Below are 27164 nucleotides of genomic sequence, written 5' to 3'. Positions count from 1 at the left end.
TACAATATGCAGCAGGAATCTCTACACGTGATGCTTTCTTAGGGTAGCACAGAAGTCTCCTCAGATTCAACTTGTTCTTATAAATGAACCTCGGAGCTTCACCCACAGCTTCTTTAACCTCAGGATCTACCATTAGAATATCCCAATGTGCCTTTACAATATCCATGATCTGACCTACATCCTTAGTGTAAAACAAGGAAAATGCCACGGGTCTAGATTGAACTGACCCATCACCTCCAATAGTACATCCATCAATGGAATTCCTCACAGTCACTGTAGAACTAGGTCCAGCCCCATTATTCAGCCTCTCATACTCTGCGGAAAAATATGGAACTGCAACATCCCTTCTCAAAGTGGCAATACCTTCAATACCTCTCTCAACATCCATAGTACTATAACCACAAACTCTAAACCTATCACATAGATCATCCAATTCCTGTGTAAACCCCAGGTCACTGGGATTGTATCTGGAAACCCTCATAGCTTGTCCTCTGATTATATTCTGATAAACATGGCCAGGGTGCATACTGTGCCGATGCAATAAAACATTCATGTGGCAAGGTTTTCTAAAAACTCCTGTATTTAACATACCGTTACTCAACCTTTCAACAAAAACATCCAAATATGGAAGTCTAACTGCTGAATATTCATATCTAAACTTAAGGTATTCAGAAAGGGTATTAACTTCACCAATAAATGAAACCAACTATCAGATGAACCTGTCCAAATGAAAAACAGATCATCCACAAAACGCCTGTAGAAAACCACTGATTCCACAAATCCTGGCATCTCAAAAAGGAAGTCACTCTCCCATGCTGCCATAAAGAGATTGGAGTAGCTATTGGCACACAATGTGCCCATAGCTACGCCATCTCGTTGCAGATAACATTGGTTCCCAAAACAAAACACATTACATTCCAAAACCACCTCCAGAAAAGTCATCAACAGATCAATTACTACTTCAGTAGGTGTAGAATTCCTTCTCAAATAACCACTCACCCTCTCAATCCCCTCATTGTTGGGGATGACAGTGAAGAGAGACTGTACATCCATTGTCACAAAAAGGTACTGCTTATCACTAGGCACATCCTTAATAAATGCATATAAGTCCAGCAGAAACTGCTTTGTGTCTCTCAGTATAAACCCACTGGCTTCCACAATTGGTCTTAAGAACCACTTAAATAGCAGCTCAGGATACTGTGTCCCCATCGTGGGCATTTTAAGAATCCTCAACCCTCTAGCAATAATTTGACGCTGTAAACATACCTCAAAGTGCTACCTCTGTGTCTGCAGCCTTTTTAATTTAAACAAATCCATCTCCAATTTCTCCAAAACTCTACGCAGTTCTTCACGATTGTATTGCTCTACAACACGCCCACTCATTACGTAGTGATCCTATGATAGTGATACGACCCACCAATAAAGGTGGAGGGATTGTAGTCATGGATGTACAGTTATATAATGATTGCATGACAGAGATGTTGGGAGATGGTAGATTTTATACCCCCATTAGTAGGAATATTGTTTCTGTGTTTGTGGACAGGATACATAGTATGTTGGATGACCTATTGAAAAGTCATGTGATTACTGAACAGCTATACGAGTTCTTGGATGTCACCCATCCTCTTATTCCTGTGATTCAGGGTCTCCCGAAGATACATAAAATAGAGAGAGACCCCCATTGAGACCCATAGTTTCAGGGAATGGTTGGTCTATCGAACCCTTCTCGATATATATAGAGAAGTTCTCAAGACCAAATGTGGAAGCCAATGGGTTTATACTGAGAGACATGAAGCAGTTTCTGCTGGACTTGTATGCATTTATTAAGGATGTGCCTAGTGATAAGCAGTACCTTTTTGTGATGATGGATATACAGTCTCTCTTCACCGTCATCCCCAACAATGAGGGGGTTGAGAGGGTGAGTGGTTATTTAAGAAGGAATTCCACACCTACTGAAGTAGTAATTGATCTGTTGATGACTTTTCTGGAGGTGGTTTTGGAATGTAATGTGTTTTGTTTTGGGAACCAATGTTATCTGCAACGAGATGGAGTAGCTATGGGCACATTGTGTGCCAATGGATCACCTTTAAAACCTCGAAACCGCGTTTGCCCGAAACACTAACAACCAAAACGAAAAGACCGAAAACATAAAACGCCGACAACGCAAAACACCGAAAACCATTACACCAACACAGTACACTACATAACATATGCACTATCCCTAACCCAAACCCTAACCCTGAGGTCCGACACTACCGCACACTTACCCTACCTGCACCCTAACCCTAACTCACTTAACCCACCCCTAACCCACAGTCCCTCACCATTGCACACACACCCTACCTGCACCCTAACCCTAACTCACTTAACCCACCCCTAACCCACAGTCCCTCACCATCGCACACACACCCTACCTGCACCCTAACCCTAACTCACTTAACCCACCCCTAACCCACAGTCCCTCACTATCGCACACTTACCTGTCCGCTCCCTAACACTAAATCCCTCACTCGATCGCACACTTACCGAGTCCGTCCTTTTCGGTCATCTGCGTTTTCGGTATTCTCGTCCCGTCGGATTCCGTTTCGGGCAAACGCGATTTCGAGATTTTAAAGGTGACCCCGTGCCAATAGCTACTCCAATCTCTTTATGGCAGCATGGGAGAGTTACTTCCTTTTTGAGATGCCAGGATATGTGGAATCAGTGGTTTTCTACAGGCATTTTGTGGATGATCTGTTTTTCATTTGGACAGGTTCATCTGATGAGTTGGTTTCGTTTATTGGTGAAGTTAATACCCTTTCTGAATACCTTAAGTTTAGCTATGAATATTCAGCAGTTAGACTTCCATATTTGGATGTTTTTGTTGAAAGGTTAAGTAACGGTATGTTAAATACAGGAGTTTTTAGAAAACCTTGCCATGTGAATGTTTTATTGCATCGGCACAGTATGCCACCTGGCCATGTTTATCCGAATATAATCAGAGGACAAGCTATGAGGGTTTCCAGATACAATCCCACTGACCTGGGGTTTACACAGGAATTGGATGATCTATGTGATAGGTTTAGAGTTCGTGGTTATAGTACTATGGATGTTGAGAGAGGTATTGAAGGTATTGCCACTTTGAGAAGGGATGTTGCAGTTCTATATTTTTCCGCAGAGTATGAGAGGCTGAATAATGGGGCTGGACCTAGTTCTACAATGATTGGAATTCCATTGATGTATGTACTATTGGAGATGATGGGTCAGTTCAATCTAGACCCGTGGCATTTTCCTTGTTTTACACTAAGGATGTAGGTCAGATCAAGGATATTGTAAAGGCACATTAGGATAGTCTAATGGTAGATCCTGAGTTTAAAGAAGCTGTGGGTGAAGTTCCAAGATTCCTGCTACATATGGTACCTTTCCATGTGGACATAGCAATTTTTGTGGATTTATATATTCTAGTCCTGTTTTTGTTAACCCTTATGATGCTTCAAGGCATGTTTTCCGTGTGGCAGGGGATTGCATGTCTGTAGATGTGGTTTACCTTGCTTCCTGTGAAGTTTGCCAGATGTTTTATGTTGGGAAAATGAACAGGAGGCTTAGGGATAGAATCCGTGAACATTTATATCAGATCAGGACTAAGTTCAAGGTTAATGCATTGTCCAAGCATATCATGGATAATGATGGTTCTCATATCTTCAGATTCAAGATAATAGAGAGGGTTAGTCCCAATTTCAGAGGTGGGGACATCAGGACATATACAGAGGAGAGGGAGGCCATCTGGATCATGAGGTTAAGATCTGATCGACCCCCTGGACTTAATGGGAAGGTCTCAATCAAACCGTTTTTGAAATCAAGGAAACTGACAGTTTGAAGTATATTATTGCTATAGGCTGCATGGAGTGAGGAATGATGATATTATTATGCTATTTTATTGTTTTTATTGTTTTTAATTACATGTACATTTGCTTGTATTATAAATGATGTAAATGGAATGAATTATGTGTTTAATCTGTGCCAGTATAGTCTTACATAGAATATATATTTTTATATAGATCTCTATATTTTTTGTATATACATATGTATATGTATTTTTATTTATACATGTATTTATCATGTTGTTTTAGAATGGTTTTTAGGTAATGTATATATAAGAGGCATTACACACACACACACACACACACACACACACACACATATATATATATATATATATACACACACACATATAAAAGCACTGGCACTTTAATGAAATAGTTGTTTTCCCGCCTTGGAAGCTATTTAAGTTTGAATGATTTTAGTTATGTCATAGGTCTGAAGAAGCCTAGTGGTGAAAGCGCTAACCTTTGTTATATCTTTATGTAATAAAATAACGTCTGGATATATTCACGATATTTACGATCTCTGCCTGGTGTTTGGTGTTTCGAGTACTTTGGATGAGTATAGCTGTGTACTACCCTGCATCGCTCCAGTTACTATTATTTTGTTTTATCGTTCTGGGCTTGCTTTTGCTGGCTGGGGCATTAACTCTGTGCAGACACATTGTTTTTAGAATATAATAGTGAATGAGGCCTTATCCACAGCTAGCTTATTATAGTGACAGTATCACAGCTTTGACCAAACTGCTGCCACACTCAAAACTTGGCTGCAGTAATGTATGATATGTAGCTATACTAATGGATTCAATCACAGCAATGAGTTTTCTATAATTAATCCATTTGTTTAACCAAGTAGTCCTACTGAGACAAAGTCCACTAACAATGGATGCTATAGCCTGACCGAGCTATTAGTGGATAAATTCTCACCCGCGGCTTAGTTATAAATAGTGAATGCTACATCACTATTGACATGGATAGGATAAAAGATGTCCTCTGATCCACAGTTCCACTGTAACTGGTAGCTTCTCAGGAATGGATTGCTGCATCATTTGCCCATTCACCAGTGGCCGGGCATTTATGGCTGATGTTGTCTTACCAATGGACTGACTAGAAGTGATGATGGCCACTCATCAAGGACTGAATACAATTGGTGATGACCTTTCATCCAAGGGCTGGATATAAGTGATGACCTTTTACCCAAGGGCTGGCTGTAAGTGGTTATGACTCCTCATCCAATGACTCACTATAAGTGGTGATGACTTCTCATGAAAGGACTAACTACAAGTGGTAATGCCCTCTCACCCACTGATTGGCTATATGTGGTTATGATCTCTCACTCAAAGTCTCATTAGAAGTAATAACGGCTTCTCACCAAAGGACTGGCTATAAGTAGCAATGACATCTCATCCAGGGATTGGCTAGAAGGGCAAGGTAGTTTTGTCCCACTTGTGATCTGGCTACAAAAATATGACTTCCTTGCTGTCCAGTGCATAACTGTCTTCAACATATCTTCTTTGCCATCAATTAGCTATGTAAACCTCCAGTTTCTTTCACACTCATCAGGTAAGTACAAAAGTTAAAAATCTTTAATCTATGAAATGGGTATAAAAGATGCAGTCTTCTCATCTTACAGAGCTGATTTTTAAGTTACAGAACTGCTTACCTTTTGTAAACCGAATGCCCTTTCCTTCAAATTCCCTTTGGAGAGCAGCAACAAACTTTTCCCTGATCTTCTCTTTCTGTAACACAAAAAAGAAAAAAATGAGCATAGAAAGATACTGCTTTTTTAAGCACATGGACTGTTCTAATACAGAGATCATGGCCAAAATACATTGATGGCAATTTTATTTTAACATAATTTATAATAAGAGACCAGCATGCACAAATGATCTTTAAAACAGTTCAATGAATATGTGCTACAAAGTTCTCCAGTGAACTGTGAGACATGATACATGCAACATCAACTGCACAAATGCACAGAAAAAAATGTAAGCCTATTTCTGTTCTATGCCTATGGTGACATCTTTATTCAGATGTGACATTACTGAATATTGTTTAATTTGTTCTGCAGTTCAATTGTCCAGCTCCTTTCTCTAGCATTCAGACCTTAAATTCCTCTGAATTCTAACTCTGAGTTACTGTCAATTTCCTAAAATATCATTAAGCAGCTTACTCTAAAACAAGACTAGCAAATCAGATAAACACTACAGCAGTATAAATATTCTTCATTCTCTGCTCTTTAATAAGTCTTCAAAAGGAAGGTGCTGAGATGCTACATATTCCTAACAAGATAGGATAAGAAATTTATAAGCTATTACCTTGTCAATTTCTGAGAATTCTACTCTTTCTTCTTGGGTGCAGCTTCGACCAATGGGAGAAATATTTAGTGTTCCATTTCTGAATTCTATGAATGTACCCCTTTCAAAAGAAAAAACAGAAATATGATCGTTGTCATTCACAAGTATTTATTTACACTAAGTGGGGTTATTCAATAGTGGGTAGAGCACAGTAATTTACAGACAGGACATGGGGAGAAAAACTCTACTACTTGGACAATAAAATTTGCAAGACAGAGCAATTACTATACATCAGATTTTAAAGACAGATGCTATTCCATAAGAATGCAGGTATATTAGCAGTTTAAACATAATGCAAAATACAGCTCATGGTAATGCAATCTAGCATTCATAATCACTGATTTAAGCCTGAGAATGCATAACCATGCTTGCATAGCAACAAACTTAATGTAGTTCATATACTCTGATAGATTATATACTCTGATTGCACCTGTACAGTGTAAACTTATTTGGATGTGATAGCTTAAAGCTTATTTGGGTATGATAACTGTTGGCTATTGCCTGAGCCGGCAGTGAATATTTACCACACATTCTTAAAAGCAATCGCCCCTGCATATTAAATTATGCTGACAGTGTGGATTTAAAGCCCATACTATTACATATAAATTGTTGGGAACAGTATATATCATAAGACTGTAGCCCCTGTCCTATTGGAATTGGTAAAAGCAATGACTCCCTACTGAAATATCAGAACTCGTAATGCCAAGTGCCAGCACGCTGAAAAAAAGAAAACAGTAGAACTGTATGAGAAGAGCAAATCTTGCACATTATTCTTTTTCTTTAAACTACTTCTTTGCAGGGAATAGCCCCCTGCACCCCCAAACTTATATATACCAGCTCTGAGATTGACATACCACAGAGAAAAGGGAATATTCCAAAAAAATGTACATTTTGGACTTTATATGCAAGTCTTTTTTTGGCAACTCTGTCTCCAAGTTTCAGGACTTGCTTTAGCGAATCTAGATATTTCAAATGGTTATAAAAAGCAAACCAAGTTGCATTACAAAATGTGACTGTGCATCACCACAGTATTTGGATACAAAAGTGAGAGAAAAGACTATAAACAGGTGTCCTCGTGTGTTTTTTGCTGATACAGTACAAAGAGAAAATGTGGTAGTGAGCTAATTTAAGAATTCGAACTGAAGCGATGATAGCTTATTTGGGAAGATCTGATGAATTTCAGCCAACCACGGAGTCATGGTCAACAAAAGAAAACTGAATTTTTTTTTATGATGGGATGACATGTTTAAAGATAAGCATGTATGCATATGCAGGTTGATGGGTGCTTCAATGTAAGAGTGACTACAAAATTTGACTGCAGAAAACAAGAGATTAAAGCTACAAGTGGCAACCCAACAAAAGCTACAAATGAAGACCACAAACTTTTAACAACTAAAATTCTAAATCATTGTAATTTCAAAAGTCAGTTTTTCTATTTTTGGGGGGGGGGGGGGCAGAGGACTGTCCCCCTTCACCCATCTTCACTCCCATGCAGGCTCTGCATCCTTACACTCTACCAATATTCCTGAAAGCTGATTTAGCATCTACTTAGCAGCAAGTATTGCTTGACAATCTAAGAAATGTATAACTTTTAATTTGCAGAGATTTATTTATGAAAAATAAATTATTACATAGGGTTAAGTACTAATTCCCAGCAGATAACAATACACACACACACACACACACACACACTCACACACACTCACACACACACACACACACACACACACACACACACACACACACACACACACACACACACACACACACACACACACACACACTGGAAAAGTTCTTTGATTTTTAGAGTGAAGAATTTCCACCAGTGCTTTTGAGACAGAAGATTCATACTGGTTACAGATCTTAAACCCCTGTTAACACTAAGTGGTAAGCATAGGTTACAGACCATAAACCATTGTTAACACCTCTTGTTAAGCATACATCACAGACCATAAGCCATTTTTAACACTTCATGGTAATGATACCCATCTCCCCACCCTGACAGCAGTTTTGTTTGTCTTTTCGGCTTTTCCCGGTCAGGGGTCGCCACAGCGGAACTCCGGTCCGCTAATGATTGGCAGTAGATTTTTATGGTGCCGAGTTGCCAGTTCGATGCCCAACCTTCAGCGAAGGCACGCCCATTCACGTATGTATTTCGGAGGCCACTCAACCGTGGGGAGGACATGCAGACTCCACACAGAAGGCACTTCAGCCGAAAATCGAACAGGAGAACCTCTTGCTGTGAGGCAACCACACTACCACTGTACCACCGCGGTATGTATCCTGAAATAGACAATAATTAGCAACCTATCTTTACCAAAATAAAAAAGGATGTCAAAAGGGCATGGTATTGCAGATCGTCTGTGGAAAATACTATAACCAGAAACCACTGATAGTGTAACAGAAAATATAACGCATATTGTAAGTGCTCATTTTCAAGAAAAGCCAACTAAAAGCTAACCAGAAGTGGCAAACAACTGTCTGGAATGTCAAGCTTCATAATAGAAGGATAGCCTAGTAGAGGATATAACAGTTTAAAAGGATATATCAAGAGAGTCTCATTCAGGACCAGAGTTATTATCCCATGGGAATTAAGACAGTACAAGACAACCTACATAATCTGGTCATCCTGATAGAGCAGAAATGAACACAACAGTACAAAAGTATGTTTGGATGCCAAAGCTAGATGAAGAAATAGACTACATGGACAAATAATCTGTAATCATGTTTCATAGGAAAATTCCCCAAAAAAGCTTACTTGCATCCATGAGAGTTTCTAAGAATATTGTTTGGAAAAGGCTATATACTGATTCTGTAGTATATACAAAATTACTGTGCTCATTATGTCAACTGATGCATATTCAGAATGGTTAACAGCATGTTATAAATTTATTCATGTCACAAGCCTTCAAAGGTGGATTATTCTTTCCTTATAGCTTGTCAAAACATACTTTTCCATAAACTCAGATGTGTTCTGTTATTTAAAATGTAGTTATCCATTCCACAAATGTGCCAGGTAATCCTACTATTTTATTTTATTTATCCTTTGTTGACTGGGTAAGTCCCACTAGGCTAGTAACCTCTTTTCAGCGGACACAGGAGGTGGTATTTATACTACTAGGGGAAATTTGGCCAGGGCATCAGAGAATTTCCCTACTCACAATTAACAGTCAGAGTGTTGCTGTAAACGAATATGTGCACACACCCATTCCTAGTACAAAGGAGGCTGGAAAGACAGTGCACGAGATGGAACATTAACAGAAAGGAGTGGAAGTGAATGCCAGCTCAGAAATAGTAAGCAGTATAGTTCTACAAGACTCAAAGGAACTTTTTCAAAGAAAGCTGTTTGACTGGACTGAGGAGACAGCCAAAGAGGCATGTACAGTTACAACCCTCCATCCAGATGGTTTGCAGAATAATATACTTCAAGAAATGATTAACTAAAGTGAGCTTGGGAATGAGGTTTCATGGGGGGACATTATGGAAAAAACAGATGAAGGAGAAATAGATGCAATACTGAAGGGAAGCAGTGGAAAGACAAAGAAGATGTCCACAGAGACAGTAGCAGCCACACGAAAAGGAGTGAGAGAAAAAAGAAAAGAGGACAGTGTGAAAAGAAACTGTGGTGAGAATATAAAGCAAAAGAGAACAGGAAGTGAACATACATGAGGTATGGACAATGTAATTTTACCTTTGGGTGTAAAAGCACAAGGGATGAGAACAATTATTCTGATTAACTGAGAGATATTCTGTGACACTTTCTTTCAGACTATACAAGGTATGGACAGATTTTTTTGTGTGAATATGAAAAAAGACAAAATGACAATCCTTTGAATGAATATATAATAAAAGAATCTTTTTGAGAGACTAAAAAGAAAGTTCATATACAGTTTTGAACTGAAGTGTAAGGAGAGACTTTAAAAAAAATTAAAAATATATGTAAAGAAATAATAGACATTTCAAAAATTTATGATAATACAGATTTATGGACTGGGGCATGGGTCTGTAATGTCATTCTAAAAATGAAAATGGAAAAAACTGTACATATTCCAAGTATTATAAATGTTGATTGTAACAAGGGTGTTGTAAATTATTGGGGACAACCAAGGATGTGTTATTTTTATGGAAAAGAAGTTAACAGTTGCAACAAAAAGAAATATTATATATGTGGTAAAACAGGACATGAAGCAAACAATGTAAACTTGAATGTTATAAGTGTTAAAAAAGGGACACTTATGGATGGATTGTAAAGAAAAAGAGAATGAACTAAGTATTATAAACTAAAGTAAAGAAAATGAACAAGAAAGGATTGAACATGAGAAAGAAACAGATGAAAATTCAGAAAAAAGGGAGATACTGAAAAAATAATGAAGGAGATGAATTAGGGTTAGAATCAGAAAATAGTGATGAAGAAGATATACATTGCAAAATAGTAAGATGGAAAAAGAATCATATTGGTAGAAGAGTTAAAGATAGAAAAATACAATGTAAAGCCATTGATATAAAGGAAAAAAAGAAAGGAAATGGATAAAGCTATTCTTATAGAAACTTAGTAAACGATGGCATCTCCTAATTAAGTAACAGGGAAAGGAATAATTTAAGAATTCTTTATTTGAATGTCAATAGTATGAAAAATATTACTAGAAGGATAGCAATTTTAGAATGGTGTAACAAATGTAACGTTGATATAATTATACTGGAGGACATAAGAATTCTGGAACATGAAGGAATGTTTCAGACAAAAAATATGGGATGGGGAAATAATATGGAACATAGGGAATGAAAAGTGTTCAGGAATAGCGGATCTATGTAGAACAGTAGTCAAAATGGGAAGACTGACAATTATAGACATAAGATTGCAAGAAAAAGTGTATACAATTATTGCTATATCTGCATATATGGTTAGTAAAGAAAATGAGAATCTATTTCAGAAAATATTGGAAAATGTACTTGTAAATATGGATATAATTACATGAGATTTCAATTGTGACTTAAGGAAAAATACAAAAGAAATGAGCAAATGACATAAAAACGATGATGGAAGTAATATGATGTGGAAAGTTAGTTATATGAAATAAAAATATGGACTTACAGGAGCAGTACCTTAAAATCTGAAATAATTTATTTATTGGTATCAGAAGGAATATGTATAATGCGAGAAGAAACTATTGCAACAGGTTTTTCAGATCATTTGGCAATATGGTTGGAAATATGTCATGATGAAGTATATATAAAGACAGGAAAAGGAATAAAAAGAATAAATGAAAAGGAATGGAATGAAAAAGGAAAGAAAGATATTAAGCAATTATAGAAGGATCATATTACTATGAAAGCATGTTATGTTAATTGATTGAAATGGTGGATTGATTTTAAAAGAAAATATAAAGATGGTTATTTTGGAAAAAAATAAGTAAAGAAAAAAAGAAAAGCAGGAATATGCTGAAATACACAGAGATTTAGTTAATAATTTAGAAAATAATAATAAAGATTACTCTGAGAATAAAAAAGACATTTATAAGAAACAATATGAGGAAATCAGAGAATTATTGTGTAAGCAAAGATATTTTTTACAAGGAAGAAAAGAGAAGTTTCACCTTATTTAAGCAAGATAGTAAAAGAATAGTAGCATAATGTGAGGCATGAGAAATAATAAAGGTAACATAAGAGAAGTCAGCAACAAATTATGGGAATTGTAAAATATGTGAAATAAATGTTTAGTAAAAAGAGACATAATACAAAGAAATGGGAAGCAAAAACATTTCTGAACAAATTAATAAAGAATTTGAAAAAGAGGTCACATTGCATGAATTAGAAAAAAATGTTTAAACAATTAGATGTGGAATCCACATCTGGGCCAGATGGCACTAGATTTGAAATGAATAAAAATCTAGAGAGACTGCATAAAAACTATTTAATGTGAGTATTCAATGAATGGTTAAATGAAGGATTAAAATATAAAGACTTGTATAGCAGAATATTCAATTTATATGGAAAAAGTGAGAAAAAGAAGACATAAAAGAGAGACCATCAGTTCCAAATAATATAGACTATAAGAAAATTATGAAAATAATACAAAAAAGATTTGAGAATTTGAAGAAATACATAATTGAGGAAATGGTGTATAGTATAAAAGGAAAAGGATGTCAAGAATTATTAATTATAGTGACAGAAATCATAGATGATACAAAGAAAGAAAAAAGACATAAAAATTATGGTAGGTGATATTAATAAAGCATCTGATTCAATACAGCATGCAATACTGTGGAAAACAATGGATATGTATAATAATAATAAAATCAAAACAGTGTGTAGAACAGCTTATACGAATAATAAAGTAAGAATCTTAGTCACTGAATGGTTAAGTAAAAAAATAGATATGAACAATGGTATAAGACAAGAATGTCTTATGAGTAGTGCTTTATTTGTTTTAGTCATGAATATACTAGTTAGCGATGAAAACCAAAAAATGAAGCATGCAAAAAGTTTAAAAGAAAGAGGTGTGATGCTTAATAAAGAAAAGACTAAAGGAATGGGTGAAAAAAAAGCATGTTCAATTTTCTATGAAAGAAATATCTGTTTTAGGGATAAATTTTAATAAAAAAAGAAAAGAAGGGAAGGGATATAATAATAAAGGGAACAAAATTTCTTTGTATATTACAGAAAACATACAGATTAGCATATAAAAAGTATATTTGATTAATTCAGTGTTAATAAAAAAGATAGCATATTTATTCAATGTTATCATGATTCTTTGAGGATATGAAAAACTTTTACTAGAAATATTCTTCACCTTTATACAGGGATGAGTATTAAATCCAGTTATAAGAGGTGTATTATTACATGAATAAGGAGGAATATTAGGTATGATAAATCCAATAGTTTATGCTACCTCATTAAATCTATATAAGGTATTGAAATAGATAACTGAAAAAAAAATGAGAAATTAGTGATAAATGTATTAAAGTATACATAAAAGGAATATGAGAAAAATATAAGAAATAGAAGAAAAAATAATGTTTTAATGAGGAAATAGAAAATTATCAATAAAAGATAAAAATATGGAAAATAAAGGTTGATGAAGTGGAAGAAGATAGAAAAATATGGTATAATAATATTATGAGAAAATGTTACTGTATTAATCCATGGGAAAATGTTCCAGATGTAAAGATTAAAGCCATTAAAGAAATAAATAAGTGGTGTAGATTGAATGCTAAGATTTTCTCTGGAGAATGGGAATAAAGAAATTATCCATTAAGGCAAATATGCCTTATAAAAAGGAAAGTGAAAGGGTATGTTTCTATAGTGGAGAGGAAACAACAGAATATATGCAAGTGAGTTAAAAAGCTATGGAATAAATTATGTCTAGATTTTTTTTTGAAAATATCAAAAATTATAAGGATATAAATATGAATATGACTGAATATGGATATTATGAATACATACAAATTGAAAACAGATTTAGATAAGAAAATATTTTATATAGTTTGAGTATTACGGAATGAAAGAAATAATGAAAAAAATAATGAAATAATTTTTAATGGAAACTGGATATTGTCATTAATATTAAAAAAAATTAGATTATGGTTATAGAAAAATGAGTGGGGGTCAATATAAAAGTATAGAAATGGCAAGTTTTGATGTGTAGAATATGAAAATGAAAATGGTTTAAAATGATTGTATCAAGTGGTAATAATGTCAATATGCATATAAATAAAGGACCTCTACTTTTTCCAATATGTGCAGTGAAATATTTTACATTGATCTACTACCAAGTCAGGCAGTTGGGGCCTCGGTTTAACATCTCAGCTGAAGGATGGTACATTCAGGAGTGCAACCCCCCCCCCCATGCTACACTGCAGTGTCAGCAATTGATCTTCCTAGTGTGGGAGTAGAACTTATAGCCTTCTGCAACTAAAGTGAGTTTGCTACCTGTTGCACTACTGACACTGCTACAAATAGGAAGGCATGATCAGACACTTCATGTTGGAATAAAGAAAATGTAAAAAGATAGTTTTGGTTATCAAAGGTAACAATTCATTATTTCTGCTACAGCACAAAACCACACTGCACAACAGGTCAACCAGAATAAGAATTATTTCTTAATATGGATGTTCATACCAGAACTGACCTAATTAAGTCATCATGGAACATTAATGTATGAAAGAAACAGCAAGTACTGAAATGTTTCCATGATAAGTATGCCAAGGGCAAATCAGTTAATGAATCAGACTCAATATACCTTTGGAATATGAAAAGGGTGAGTTCCTAAGTGGATCCCAAGTGTAACAACTGAAAGGAATAATCCAGTTGTGGGCCATGGTGAATGCTAGCACTAGCAATCCTAAAGATGTGAGTCCAGATACTGAACAAAAAGATGGAGGTGAAAGTCTTCAGATTTCTAGAAGTACGCTAGACACTTCGCAGAAGACTTTACTGCCCAATTATGAGCCTGGATTCAGAGACACCAGTCAATTCCAAAAATTAAACATTCACAAAAGGTTCAGGAACCACCTCAGTAACTTACTTTATGAAGTGGATGTTTACAGCCTATCAACTTTTATCATTATAAATACACACTTGCCCATCTCATTTGGTAGACTCTAAAATGTTACTGTATCATACATAATATTATGTGTCTTAAATTGAAGGGGTGGTAATGAGCATACTGAGCAAGAACTAGACAGAAATATATATATATATATATATATATATATAGAAACACACACACACACACACACACACATATATATATATATATATATATATATATATATATATATATATATATATATATATATGGGCCAGGCTGCATTATAAAATACAGTAAAGGTAAAGTTAACTTAAGTAATATACATGGCCTCCTTTTGTGTTTTTTTCAATACATTTCAGGATATAAGACTGACAATTCTGGGACATAGTCAAGATGCATATATGCGACTAAATAGTAAACATAATAACTTTAATTTTTAAAACTGCAGCTTTATAAGTAAACTTAACCATAACAGTAGATGTTTGAATGATCACTGTTGCAGTACACTAAACTATATGGGTTATGTCCTGCCAAGGACATAATGGCCAGTGAACTTCCAAAGCTTCAGGGCACCTTTCATTTGTCCAAACCATTAGTCAGCTTGAGCTGAGATGATTAAAAAGACAGGTTTAGGCCCCAAATCCTTCAGAGCTTATATGAAAACTGAGAGAGGGAGGCTGAGCCCTGAGGGACATTGCTAGGAACAACAAAAAATAAATGTCCATACCCTGGCATAAAAAAAAAAAAAAAAAAACAGACCAAAAAAGCAAAAGATGCGTAAAAGATACATATATATATATATATATATATATATATATATATATATATATATATATATGGATCACCTTTATATCCCCGAAATCGCGTTTCGCCGACACACTAATCACCGACACCAAAAGACCGACAACAAAAAATACCGACAACGCATAACACCGAAAACCATTACACCAACACACTACACGTAAACAACACAGTACACTACATAACATATCCACTATCCCTAACCCAAACCCTAACCCTAAGGTCCGACACTACAGCACACTTACCCTACCTACACCCTAACCCTAACTCACTTACCCACCCCTAACCCCAAGATCCGACACTACCGCACACTCACCCTACCTGCACCCTAACCCTAACTCACTTACCCACCCCTAACCCCAAGGTCCGACACTACCGCACACTCACCCTACCTGCACCCTAACCCTAACTCACTTAACCCACCCCTAAACCCACAGTCCCTCACTATCGCACACACCCCCTACCTGCACCCTAACCCTAACTCACTTAACCCACCCCTAAACCCACAGTCCCTCACTATCGCACACTTACCTGTCCGCTCCCTAACACTAAATCCCTCACTCGATCGCACACTTACCGAGTCCGTCGGGTTCTCACCTTGTCGGTCATCTGCGTTGTCGGTGTTTTCGTCCCGTCGGATTCCGTGTCGGCGAAACGCGTTGTCGGGCATCTGAAGGTGACCCATATATATATATATATATATATATATATCCACGTCTTATGAAGATATATATGGGTCCACTTTGTAATTTCAAAATACTGAAATCTCAAATTTCAGTATTTCGAAATCACAAAGCCGAAAACCCAACTACAACTCACTAATTCGAAAACACACAACCGTGAAATTCAAAATCCTGTAATTATGCTACATATACAGTACACACATAAACATACACAAAATCCCCCCCCCCCCACAATCAGACAAATTCATCTAAACTACACACCACCCCTACTTATATATTCTAACTCCGAGATCGCACTAACAGAAACACAAATGAAACTCACACACGCACACATCTTACAGTCCCTCAAGCACACACATAACAGTCACAACACAAACTTACACACACTAAACCCCTAACCAACATACTTACAAACACAATCTTATCAAAATTAAACCCAAACATCCACATACTGTACCACCAGAAGCAGAAATTCAAAATATCCGTGCTTCAGGATTTTAAATTTCACGCTTCTGCCAGTTTTAGAAGTGTGAGTATGTGGCTTTGTAAGTTTGAAATACTGAAATTCGAGATTTCAGTATTTCGAATTTACAAAGTGGACCCATATATAGATATATATATATATATATATATATATATATATATATATATATATATATATATATATACATATACACGTTTTATGAAGATAGACAGTATAAGTGTAAGTACTATAATCTGAGTAAGGAAACGTTTTTGGGATTTAATGCATTAAAAATGATCCAATGCTTATTATTAAACAAGCAGACAAGGGAGGGGAGTATTGCCGTATTTGATGCTGTTGATTATGTTTGACGTATAATAGAGTCTGATAAAGAAATATACCTTCCTATTAAGAAATATGAAATTAATAGTTTGATTACGACCTTTAAGCCTAATATATATGATTTATACATCATGAATAATATTTCTACTGAATCGTTTGATGATTTTTATATAACTGAACCCCTTATACCAGAATTTTATGGACTTTCAAAAATACATAAAAATGAGGTGGATCCACTCATGTGACCAATAGTTTCTGTCAAGAGATTGATTACAGAACCTCTTAGTACATACCTTGCAAACACATTATGGAGTTAATTATTAGATATCAGCATACTGAAAGATACCAAACAATTTTTACAAGATCTATGTAGTCGGTATAAGAATAATACTATTACCAATTATATTTTTATTACTATGGATATGCATTCACTATTTACTAGCATTCCGATAAGATGAAGGTGTTGACTTTATTAGAAAGTTTTTTAAAAAAATGTGAGCAAGCATCAACTATGAACATTAATATTTTATGCCTCTTACTTGAGTTAGTTTTACAAAATTATGATTTTATGTTTCATGAAGAGTTTTATTTATAGAAAGCTGATGTTGCAATGGTTACAGCATGTGCTACGATTTATGCCAATCTGATAACGTTACGGGGAGAATGAATATGTGTTTAATGACAAGAATATTTATAACAAGCAGATTAGTTTTTATAGAAGATTTGTTAATGATATATTTTTAAAATAAAAAGATGAAAATGCTATTTAGGATTTTAAGAAATATTTAGAAGAAGCAACAGAATTGTTAACATTTAATATAACTAGTTCTTACATGAAGATTCATTTCTTGGATGTGAATTTAAATAAGAATGAAATTAGAGAAATAAAATCATGTATTTAAAGGAATGAATGTAAAGGTAATCATTTTCTATATAGAAGTAGTATGCATCCCCTTATGTCTTAAAGAATATCATTAAATAATAAATGTTAAATCATTCAAGAATTAAAAGTGAATATACTATGTTAGAAAGCTCTTTAAATAATTTAAAAGATAGTTTTATTAATAGTGGTTATAACATGGAACAGGTCAAACTGATTAAGCAAGAACCTTTGAATAACAGAATTATCAACAATAATTACTATTTTAATGATAAAGAAATTGCTGTATATAATAAGAGTAATAACAAATCAAAATACTGTAGATTTGTTTTAAATTATACCAGAGAATCTACAGAGATAATAAAATCATATCAGTGAATTTATAGGAAATCATCCCCATTTACCTACAGGAATAATAAAAAATAAAGAGAGAGAGTTATGCTATAAGAGGTTGAATTTAGATAAAAATATGCAATTAGAAGATTTATCTGATAGAAATGGTACACAGAAATGTAGAAATACTCATTCTATAAAACATCTAAGAACTGCTGATATCAGGACATCACTTTAAATATTTGGTATTAGACAAAGTTATGGATAATCCAAGAGGTGGAGGTCTGAGAAATTATACTGAAGTGAGAGAAAGAAAGTGGATGCTTTCTTTTAATGCCAAGATGTCACCATGATTAAATTAAATGGTTTCTTTGAAGCCAATACTCAAGCACAGGCATTTATACCATTGAGATTTTATAAGTTTTTTCTTCTTTATTAAATACTGTTTCTTTAAGAATATATATTTTGTGCATGTTTAATTGGTAATCTCATTTGAAAAGGTTATATAAAGGCGTAAAATAAGTATGTTTTTAATTCACTTGAAAAAGCTACTTGTCAAAAACCTTATTTGCAACATTTTGTTTATAACACATATTCTCTGCGTATTCTCTACATGATGTGTGTTCGTCTCATTTAATTCTCCAAATTAGTCAACTTGAACTGAGCTGATTAAAAAGAGAGGTTTAAGCACTAAATCCTTCAGAGCTTTCATGAAAACTGAAAGAGAGAGGCTGAGCCCTGAATGGACATTGCTAGGAACAACAAAAAGTAGATGTCCATACCCTGGCATAAAAAAACAGACCAAAAACAGGAGGGATGGAGGGAGGGAGCAGCTACTGTTATGGCAAGTTTACTTAGACAACTGTATTGTACTATGTTCTTCATATGATCACTGCTGCAGTATTTAAGCTACAGAGGTAGATTACCTGACCTAAGGACAACCTGGAGATGGAAGAAGAATAGTCCAGTAAACCCCTGGAGAATGGTCCTAGCAAAGCCTGACCCAGACCTGAAGAAGGAATCTAGCTTGTAATGCTTTGTAAAAGCATGTACAGAGGACCAAATTGCTGCTCCTAGAATACTTCGAGTCTAACTCTTTCCAAAAAGATATAGATAAAGGCAAGACCCTGGTACAATGTGCCTTGATACTGTCTGGAATAGTTCTGCTGTGGTGGGAATTATAAAAGGTAATAGCCTGGGGCAGCCATTTTTAATCTGCTCTGACATAGATTGTCCCTTCTTGTCACCTTCATGAGAGATGAACAACTGATCAGAACTTCTGAAAGCTTTTGTTTTGTCAACGTTGTACCTGAGTTGTCTGTGGATGTCCAAGGTATAAAGTAACCTTTCTCCATCATTATGGAGTACGGGAAAGAAGTCAGGGAGATGGATAGTTCGGCTTAAAGTAAACTCAAGATACCACATTAGGCATAAAAAAGGAACAGTGCTCTAGCAAATCCTGTCTTTGTAGAAAGTGAGATAAGGTTGAGCTGCCATAAGAGCTTGCAACTTAGATACTCTTCTTGAAGATTTCAGAGCACCCAGCAAAAATATTTTTCATGTTAAGAACTTCAAGTCATTCAGATGATCTGGTTAAAATGGAGCAAGTGTTAGCATCTCTAATACAAAATTAAGATCCCAAGGAGGAACATTGTTTTTTTGGAGGTCTCTTATGAAAAAACCCTTCAAAAACATTTTGACATGGTTATACTTTGAAAGGGGGGGATCCAGAGGCAGGCATGCTGAAATGACCAACAAATTAACCTTGACAGAGGAGTAAGACAGGTCATAAGAAAGTAAATCACAGAAATATTGCAAAATCAGAGAAACACTAGCCTTGAATGAATGCTGGTTATGTTGTTGCACCAACTAAGAAACCTTTTCCATTTTCTAATATAAGATTTTCTGGTAGCAAGCTTTCTTGCCTCCATTATCATCTCTGAATTTCCTCATTAAACATATGCCAAAAAAGGTATTAACACCCTATCATTCTGGTAGTCAGCTGAAATTGCTTGGGGTCAGGTTGTAAAAAACATCCCTGTTCTTGTGTGAGGAGATCTTGTGTGTGACGAATCTTGTGGTAACTGCCCCTGGTCAGTTCCCAAAGAAAGGAGAACCACTGTTGCCTGGGCCAGAAGGGAGTCACCACAAATGATCTTGGGGGGATTTCTTCTAAATCTTCAGAGGTACCCCAGATTTCAGTAGAAAGATTCCTGTCCAAGGAAATGAAAAGGCATCTACCTTCCAGGCCTTCTTGCATGGAGTCTTGGAGTAGAATTTTGCCAGCTGACTGTTCAGCAAGGAGGTGAAAAAGTCTACTTGAGGAACTCCCCACGGATGTATCAAATTTTGGAAGACCCCCTCCCCCAAACTAGTTTTTATAAGGGTCTGCCCTTGTCCTGCTCAGCTTGTCTGTCACACAATTTTGCTCTGACTGAATGTAAAGCCTATAGAGTGAGACTGTGCTGTAAAACTATATCCCATGCTAACATGGCTAGTCTGCATAGGAGATAAGACCTGATTCCCTCTTGCTTGTTTATGTACCACATCACTATGGTATTGTCCATAACAATGTGAAGTGGTTCTTGGGACTAAAATGTGATATAGAGAGTTGAGTCCCTTGATTAGGGCAAGCATCTCCTTTACATTTATATTCTTGTGTCTGTATTTGTTGTCTCAGATACCTTGCATATTAATCCCCCACAAAACTATTCCCCAGGCATGTCTGAAGCATCTATGGTGGAACACTACTTTGGAGCAAGACAGGAGAAGAAAATATCTGGATTCAGGGATATTTGATGTCTCTACCAAGTGATTTCTCTTTCCATAAATCCCAGGACTGGAACTTGAAAAGATAATGGGTGTTGGTGCTGGGACCAAAGAGACTTCAGATATCACTGTATTTTTCTCATGTGGAGTCTTGCCAAGGGTATAATGAGAATCATAAATGTATGAGTCACAAAATCCTGAGGTATTGCCTCTGAGTGTCCAAAGTTTGAGTGGAAAGCTCACAGAACAGATCTAAATATGGATTTATTATTTCCTGTTCATAGGTGTGTACTAGGCTAATGACCCTGGGACATTTACAAGCCTGGCCATAGGATTACCTGGCATAGTGCCACCCAACTTAGTTCCCAGTGCCTCTGTCGAGTAGAGCCACTGGAGTTATCCCCGGGGTGAATTTTCTGTTTCCCATCCACTCATCAAGATTTCTCTTGAAGAGGGTCAGCGAGGTCCTGTGCTTGACATGTACAGGAAGTCTATTCCAGAGCATGGGCAGTCTCTGGGTGAGCAACCTGTCCCTCCAACATGTTCTGTTGATTGTAGTAATGAGGTTGAGGTTTCTGGAGCATGTGGCGCAGAGGGATTGGGATTTCTTTAGATGTAGCATTTCTAACAGAGCTGGGTCAGACATGGCTTTGTAAGTCAAGCAGAGATCGCCTCTAAGTAGGTGATATGAGACAGAGAATAGTTGGAGTTTTTTGAATCTGTCCATATAGGACAGGTGTTTAAGGCCTAGGATCTTCTTTGTGAGGTACTTTTGCAGCCTCTCCAGTTGTTGCAGGTGTCTAGTGAGATACATGCCAAATGGGGCATTGTACTCAATGACTGGCCTAATGAGAGAAGAGTACAGGGAGACAATGACCTCTTTCTTCCTAGATGCAAAACCCTTAGTAATGAGATGTGCCACATAGAAGGACTTTCTGACCACAGTGGCAACGTGGTGATCAAAACAGAAGTTGTTGTCAACCTGTGTTCTCAGATCTCTTATAATGCCTTCTGTGTTCAGTGGACTACAATCAATGTGGTAATTCATGGGAACCAAGTTTTTCCCAAAAGGGATGACGACACATTTTTTAGCATTGAGCTTAAGGCCATGGTTCTGACACCAGTCGTTGGTCACAGTAAGGCTATTCTGTAGGATCTCAACATCACTTGAGGAGTTAATAATAGCTCCCAACTTGCAATTGTCTGCAAACTTTGTCAGCCAGAGTCCCTTCGTGTTGGCCTGGACTTCAGAGAAGTAGATACCAACAGGAGAGGATCCAGGACCGGACCCTGTGGGACTCCACTCATGACTAATCGGCAGTCTGACATGGAGTCAGCTACTTTCACATTGTGGGTTAAATCTGTGAGCCAGTTTGCAACTCACCTAGTGATATAGGGGTTGATGCCAAGCTTAGTGAGTTTTTCGATGATTCCTAAGTGGAGAATGGTATCAAAAGCCTTGGCCAGATCACGGTAGGCTGTATGAACCACCTTGCCTTCATCCACAGCTCTGGTGACTGACTCAAAGAAGTCAACCAAGTTCAGCAGGCATGATCTACCCTTCACAAAACCAAACTGTGTGGGATCCAGAGTTTGGAGAGTTCCTATCCTTGTTTATTAGGTCCATGATGATGCGTTCCATAGCTTTGCATATCAGACTCATCAGGCTAATGGGGCGATAGTTCCCAGGGTCTGTAGTCGCTCCTCCTTTGTGGAGAGGGATGACTGTAACAGTGTGCCATTCGGCAGGGGCAAAGCCTGAGGTGAGACTGTGATTCAACAGGGCACACAGGTGAGGTGCCAGTTTACTCTGTAGTTCATGTAGAACACAACCAGGGATATTGTCAGGTCCCACAGAAGCTGTATTCTTGGTTGGACAGTGCTGTTTTAACCTTTGCAGCAGTAATACTGAGTGCCTGGCAATCTACTGGTATTGTGATTGGTGCTTTGGGGGGAGAGTGATTAAGTTGGCAATGAATCTATCAGCCAGTGTACTGGCAATATCTGTTGGCTCTGTATAGGAGGTACCATTGTGCAGTAGCTCAGAGCAAATCTAGGTATTGCTGTGGAGATTCTTTACATAACTATAGAAGAAGTGTTGAAGAAAATCTGTTTGTACTGAGGTGTCCAGCAGACAGCCCAAGAACACAATCCTGTGTGATGGAGTCAAAAAAGGCTTTTGAATCTTCTCTTGGAATGCCAGTCTGCATAGAAAATCTCTCAACTGAGTGAGAGATTCCTGATACTTTGACAAAGACTCTACAAAGATAAGCAAATCATCTAAATATGGAAAAATATGGATACCCTACATGTAGCCTGCAATGTACCTTAACTAGAGACAGATATTTGTGAACACGCTTGGAGCAGTGGATAGCCCAAAGGGTAAGGCAAAGAACTGATAATGTGATCTGGACACATAAAAACATTAAGAAACATCTCAAGTCTTGATGATGGATAGGAATGCGATAAGCATCTTTTATCTAAGTTTACCAAAAAAAAAAAAAAAAACTTAAATGAGGAAAAAGGGTTAAAGGTTGTGTACTGAAAGCATTTTTAACTTGGGCACTATCACAAACTGGTTTAGGAAAGATATGTCCAGAACTGAAAAAATATACCACAAAGGCCAGAGACTGTACCTCCTCACGTCTCAAAATATGTATTATTTTCAACTAAGCTGCAAAAGCTGTTGGGAAATTTTTGGAACATAATAACAAGGGAAGGTCCATCACTTACAGAAGTAAGGCTCAAGTTTTCCTATCAAAGAGGATGTAGTTTAAAAGATTTCCTGGTACATGGTACTTTTAGGAAACCAATAGATTGAATAACAGGGACTATACCAGAAGCAGGCACTGTACTTTGTGGTAAGTGTAAAATATGCCAACATATAGTAGCAACATTTGATAAAATAAATGGTAAAATGTTTGTAACAAAAGGATGCTTCACTTGTAGAAGTGTGGGCATTGTGTATGCTATTAAATGCCCCGTAATAATTTTTATATTGGAGAAAGTAAGAGAAGCCTGGGTGAAAGAATAAAGGAGCATGTAAGAGATATTAAGAATAACAAGGTTATAAGCCCAGTAGCAGGGCATTTTAATAAGGAACATAAGGGAGATTTTAGTAGCTTACAAGTTAAAGTTTTAGAACAAATAAATGTAAGATTTTTGAGTAAAGAGAGAATAAAATATTTACTCAGAAAAAAAGGAATCAATTTTTATATTGAAGTACAATACATTACAACCATTAGGGTTGAACAAAGAATGACACTGGAAAAGTTTTATTTGAATACAAAGTTTTTTTTTTAATTAATTTATTCTTATTTAATTAATTGAATGTATTTAAACATAATTGATTAATTAATTGATTTAAGAATGTGTACTGTGCTATATAAGGTGTGTCTTTTTAATGACAACTTACTCTGAAAAGGCTGTTTCAGCCAAGGCGCTAAGAGATTATTTTGCTGCTATTTGCTGTTTTTTACAAGTAAGATTTCTTTGCTGCTCCTTGTTACTACAAGTATACTTGTCATCGAATAAATGGACTTTTGTTATAAATTGTGAGGAGGTACAGTCTCTGGTCTTCATGGTATATTTTTTCTGTTTTACATCAAATGGTTCCAACAACATATGTCCAGAACTGGTTTCCAGGCATTTTCTTTCTTTGGCACAAGAAATATTCTTGAATAAAAACCTCTTCCTCATTGGGAAGGAGGAACTATTTGTATTAACTCCTGAGAATGCATGTACTATAGGACAACAGAGAACAGAGGAATTTGGTCTAATGGATGTGGAATAATTCCCTGGAAAGAAGGGGTTTCTTCCCACTGTCATCTGTATCCCCAGCTGAATCAGTCTCTGAACCCATTTGTCTGAAAAAATATGTTTTCAAAGAGAGAAATGGAGATTCAGATTTTCTGGAAGGGGGATAAGGGACTGTCAATGTGGGAGAGGGGACAATGTTCCTTTCAAGGTCATCCTGACTTATTTGACTATCCTTTATTTGGGGGATTCCTGTTTTCTTTTTGGAACCTCCCTGCCATTGTTTTTTAAACATCTGCTTACCAGCATTTTTATGAGATTGTTTCTATTCTTTATCGCCAAACTCAGAAAAGGGAGCAGAAAAAAACTTGAAACATTTAGAGAAGGATGGTTGAAGGATTCCCTTTATCAGCTTACCTGCTCATCACAGTTTTTGATAACCTCTGCAGCAGAGGGACCAGAATCTAAATATATAACCAAAGGTGAATTTAAAGTCATATTTTACATCCTCTGGGGATGTTTTGAGAATGCAGCCAGGCAAAACTTGTCAACACAGTACCAGTGGCAAAAGCTCTGGATGTAGTATCTACAGAGTGATAAACACACTTTAAACAATGAGCAGTGATCTGAGAAATAGAAGAAACTAAAACACACAAAACAGATATTTCCTCACAGGAATCCTCATACTTTCACAATTAGTCAGAACACATTTTAACAAATGAGCCTAACAATTCAAAATTCTAAAACTTAAAGTTGCAGAAGCATACACTTTTTTTCTCCCAAACATATCAATTGTTTTACCATTCTTGTCAGAAGGGGAAGGAATAGAGTTAACAAAATTCTTAGTAGCAGCTGAATTGACAAAAGCTATAGCTACTGGGTTATGTCTGGTCTGGGACGAGTATACTGAAACTTGAAAGAATGTGGAAGTTTGTATGTTCTGTCTACTTTCTTAGGTGTAGCAAACTGACTATCAGGGAAACCACAGGCTGTGACAAATGCATCTTTCAATGCTGACAGCACAGGGAGGATGGAAGGAGGTTTTGGGAATTCCAACTGAAACACTTCATAGTACTGATTGCGAAACTTCAGTGTTCTCCCACTGAAAACAATGGCATATTCTGGAAATAGCCTCAGAGAAAGAGAACCCTTGACATGGAGATTCAGATAACATGCTCTCCTCCGAGTCTGAATTTGAATTCTGAGGAAAAAAAATGCATCTATCCCATCACATTCATCTCTAGATTAAACTTCTCGAATCTCTTCAGAAAAAGAGAAATCTCTTTTTCTCTTACCAGAAAACACCTGATAAGAAGGATCAATAACCTGTACAAGACCCTGAGGCAGACATAATATAATAATTCTATCCAGTGAAACTGAAGCAGGAGAAGACATATGTTTAGTTTTCTGTTTCTTTTTGACATGAAAATTAGGGAAGACAGGATTTTTAAGGGCAACAACAGCTTCCTCGAGGATGGGAACAACATTCTGGTTAACCAGGGGCACCTTCCCTACCCCTTCTCTCAACACCGACAAATGTGGCTCTTCCTTGACCACTAAGGGGACCTCCAACAGCCACAGAAAACATGGCAAACCCCTGGTCCACAGTAGCTGTATGGGCAAAACCAGAGGGATCTCAGTTAAAAGATGACGAAGTCTGAAGACCCAGATTTTGCCACTGCAGAGTCAACCACCAGTGGATGAGATGAATTACTAATCTGCTATGCTGGTACAAGCTCTTTACTTAACTTTTTCTTTTTGTCACTGGAAGAAGGACTGGCCATGGAACTGGTAGCTTGTTTCATGGTAAAGCCAAAATTGGTGCCACTTTCCTGTTGAAACCGAGCAGCACAAGTGGTAAAAAGGCACTTTTACCAATAAAACACAATAAAAATATTCTAATACACTTTATCAGCCCCCAAAAAGTCATTTAAAAGCTATTTCTCCACAGGAAAAGAATGATTTTAGAATCTTTAAATTAATTTTTGAACTGCCAAATCCAAAAGTGCACTTCTGTTTTAAAAATATAGCAAAGTCATGTGACAGTTAATAAAAACACATTATCCTAGTTTAAAAATGCTTTCACACACAGGAAAATAAATTTAAACATTAAAAATAATATGTGGAAGATTTTTCCCCAAAGAGAACTTAATTGCCCAGCAATACTATAGCACAAGCCAACCGTGAATCCTCTGAAGCCCTAAGAGGAGCATTCTCTTTGGCAGCAGGAAAGCTCTGAAGGGCTTTGTGCTGAAACTTGTCTTTTTAGTCAACTCAGCTCAAGCTGAGCAATTGTTTTAGACAGCTCAGCTTGACTAATGGACTGGATGCATGGAAGGTCCACTAAAGCTTTGGAAGTTGTTAAGCTGTTATATCTTATGCAGGATATA

At 36.4% G+C, this 27164-nt stretch overlaps 1 protein-coding gene across 1 annotated transcript in view; it reads right to left on the bottom strand.

Moving 5' to 3' along the window:
- The window catches only part of PMM1 (phosphomannomutase 1), a 615734-nt gene that overhangs the window by 421266 nt on the left and 167304 nt on the right, over nt 1-27164 (bottom strand). Inside the window, exons 5-6 of the mRNA XM_044075615.1 lie at nt 6179-6278; nt 5524-5599 (exon numbers count right to left, since the gene is read on the bottom strand). Of these exons, the coding sequence (XP_043931550.1) occupies nt 5524-5599; nt 6179-6278 (176 nt within the window). The remainder of the gene's footprint in view (nt 1-5523; nt 5600-6178; nt 6279-27164) is intronic.

This window comes from Protopterus annectens, chromosome 1.part1, assembly GCF_019279795.1.
Source record: "Protopterus annectens isolate FY-2018-M chromosome 1.part1, PAN1.0, whole genome shotgun sequence".
In the NCBI taxonomy this organism is placed as follows: domain Eukaryota; kingdom Metazoa; phylum Chordata; order Ceratodontiformes; family Protopteridae; genus Protopterus; species Protopterus annectens.
Note: the sequence above shows the minus strand (reverse complement) of the source record. Positions and strands in the feature narration are given on the sequence as shown.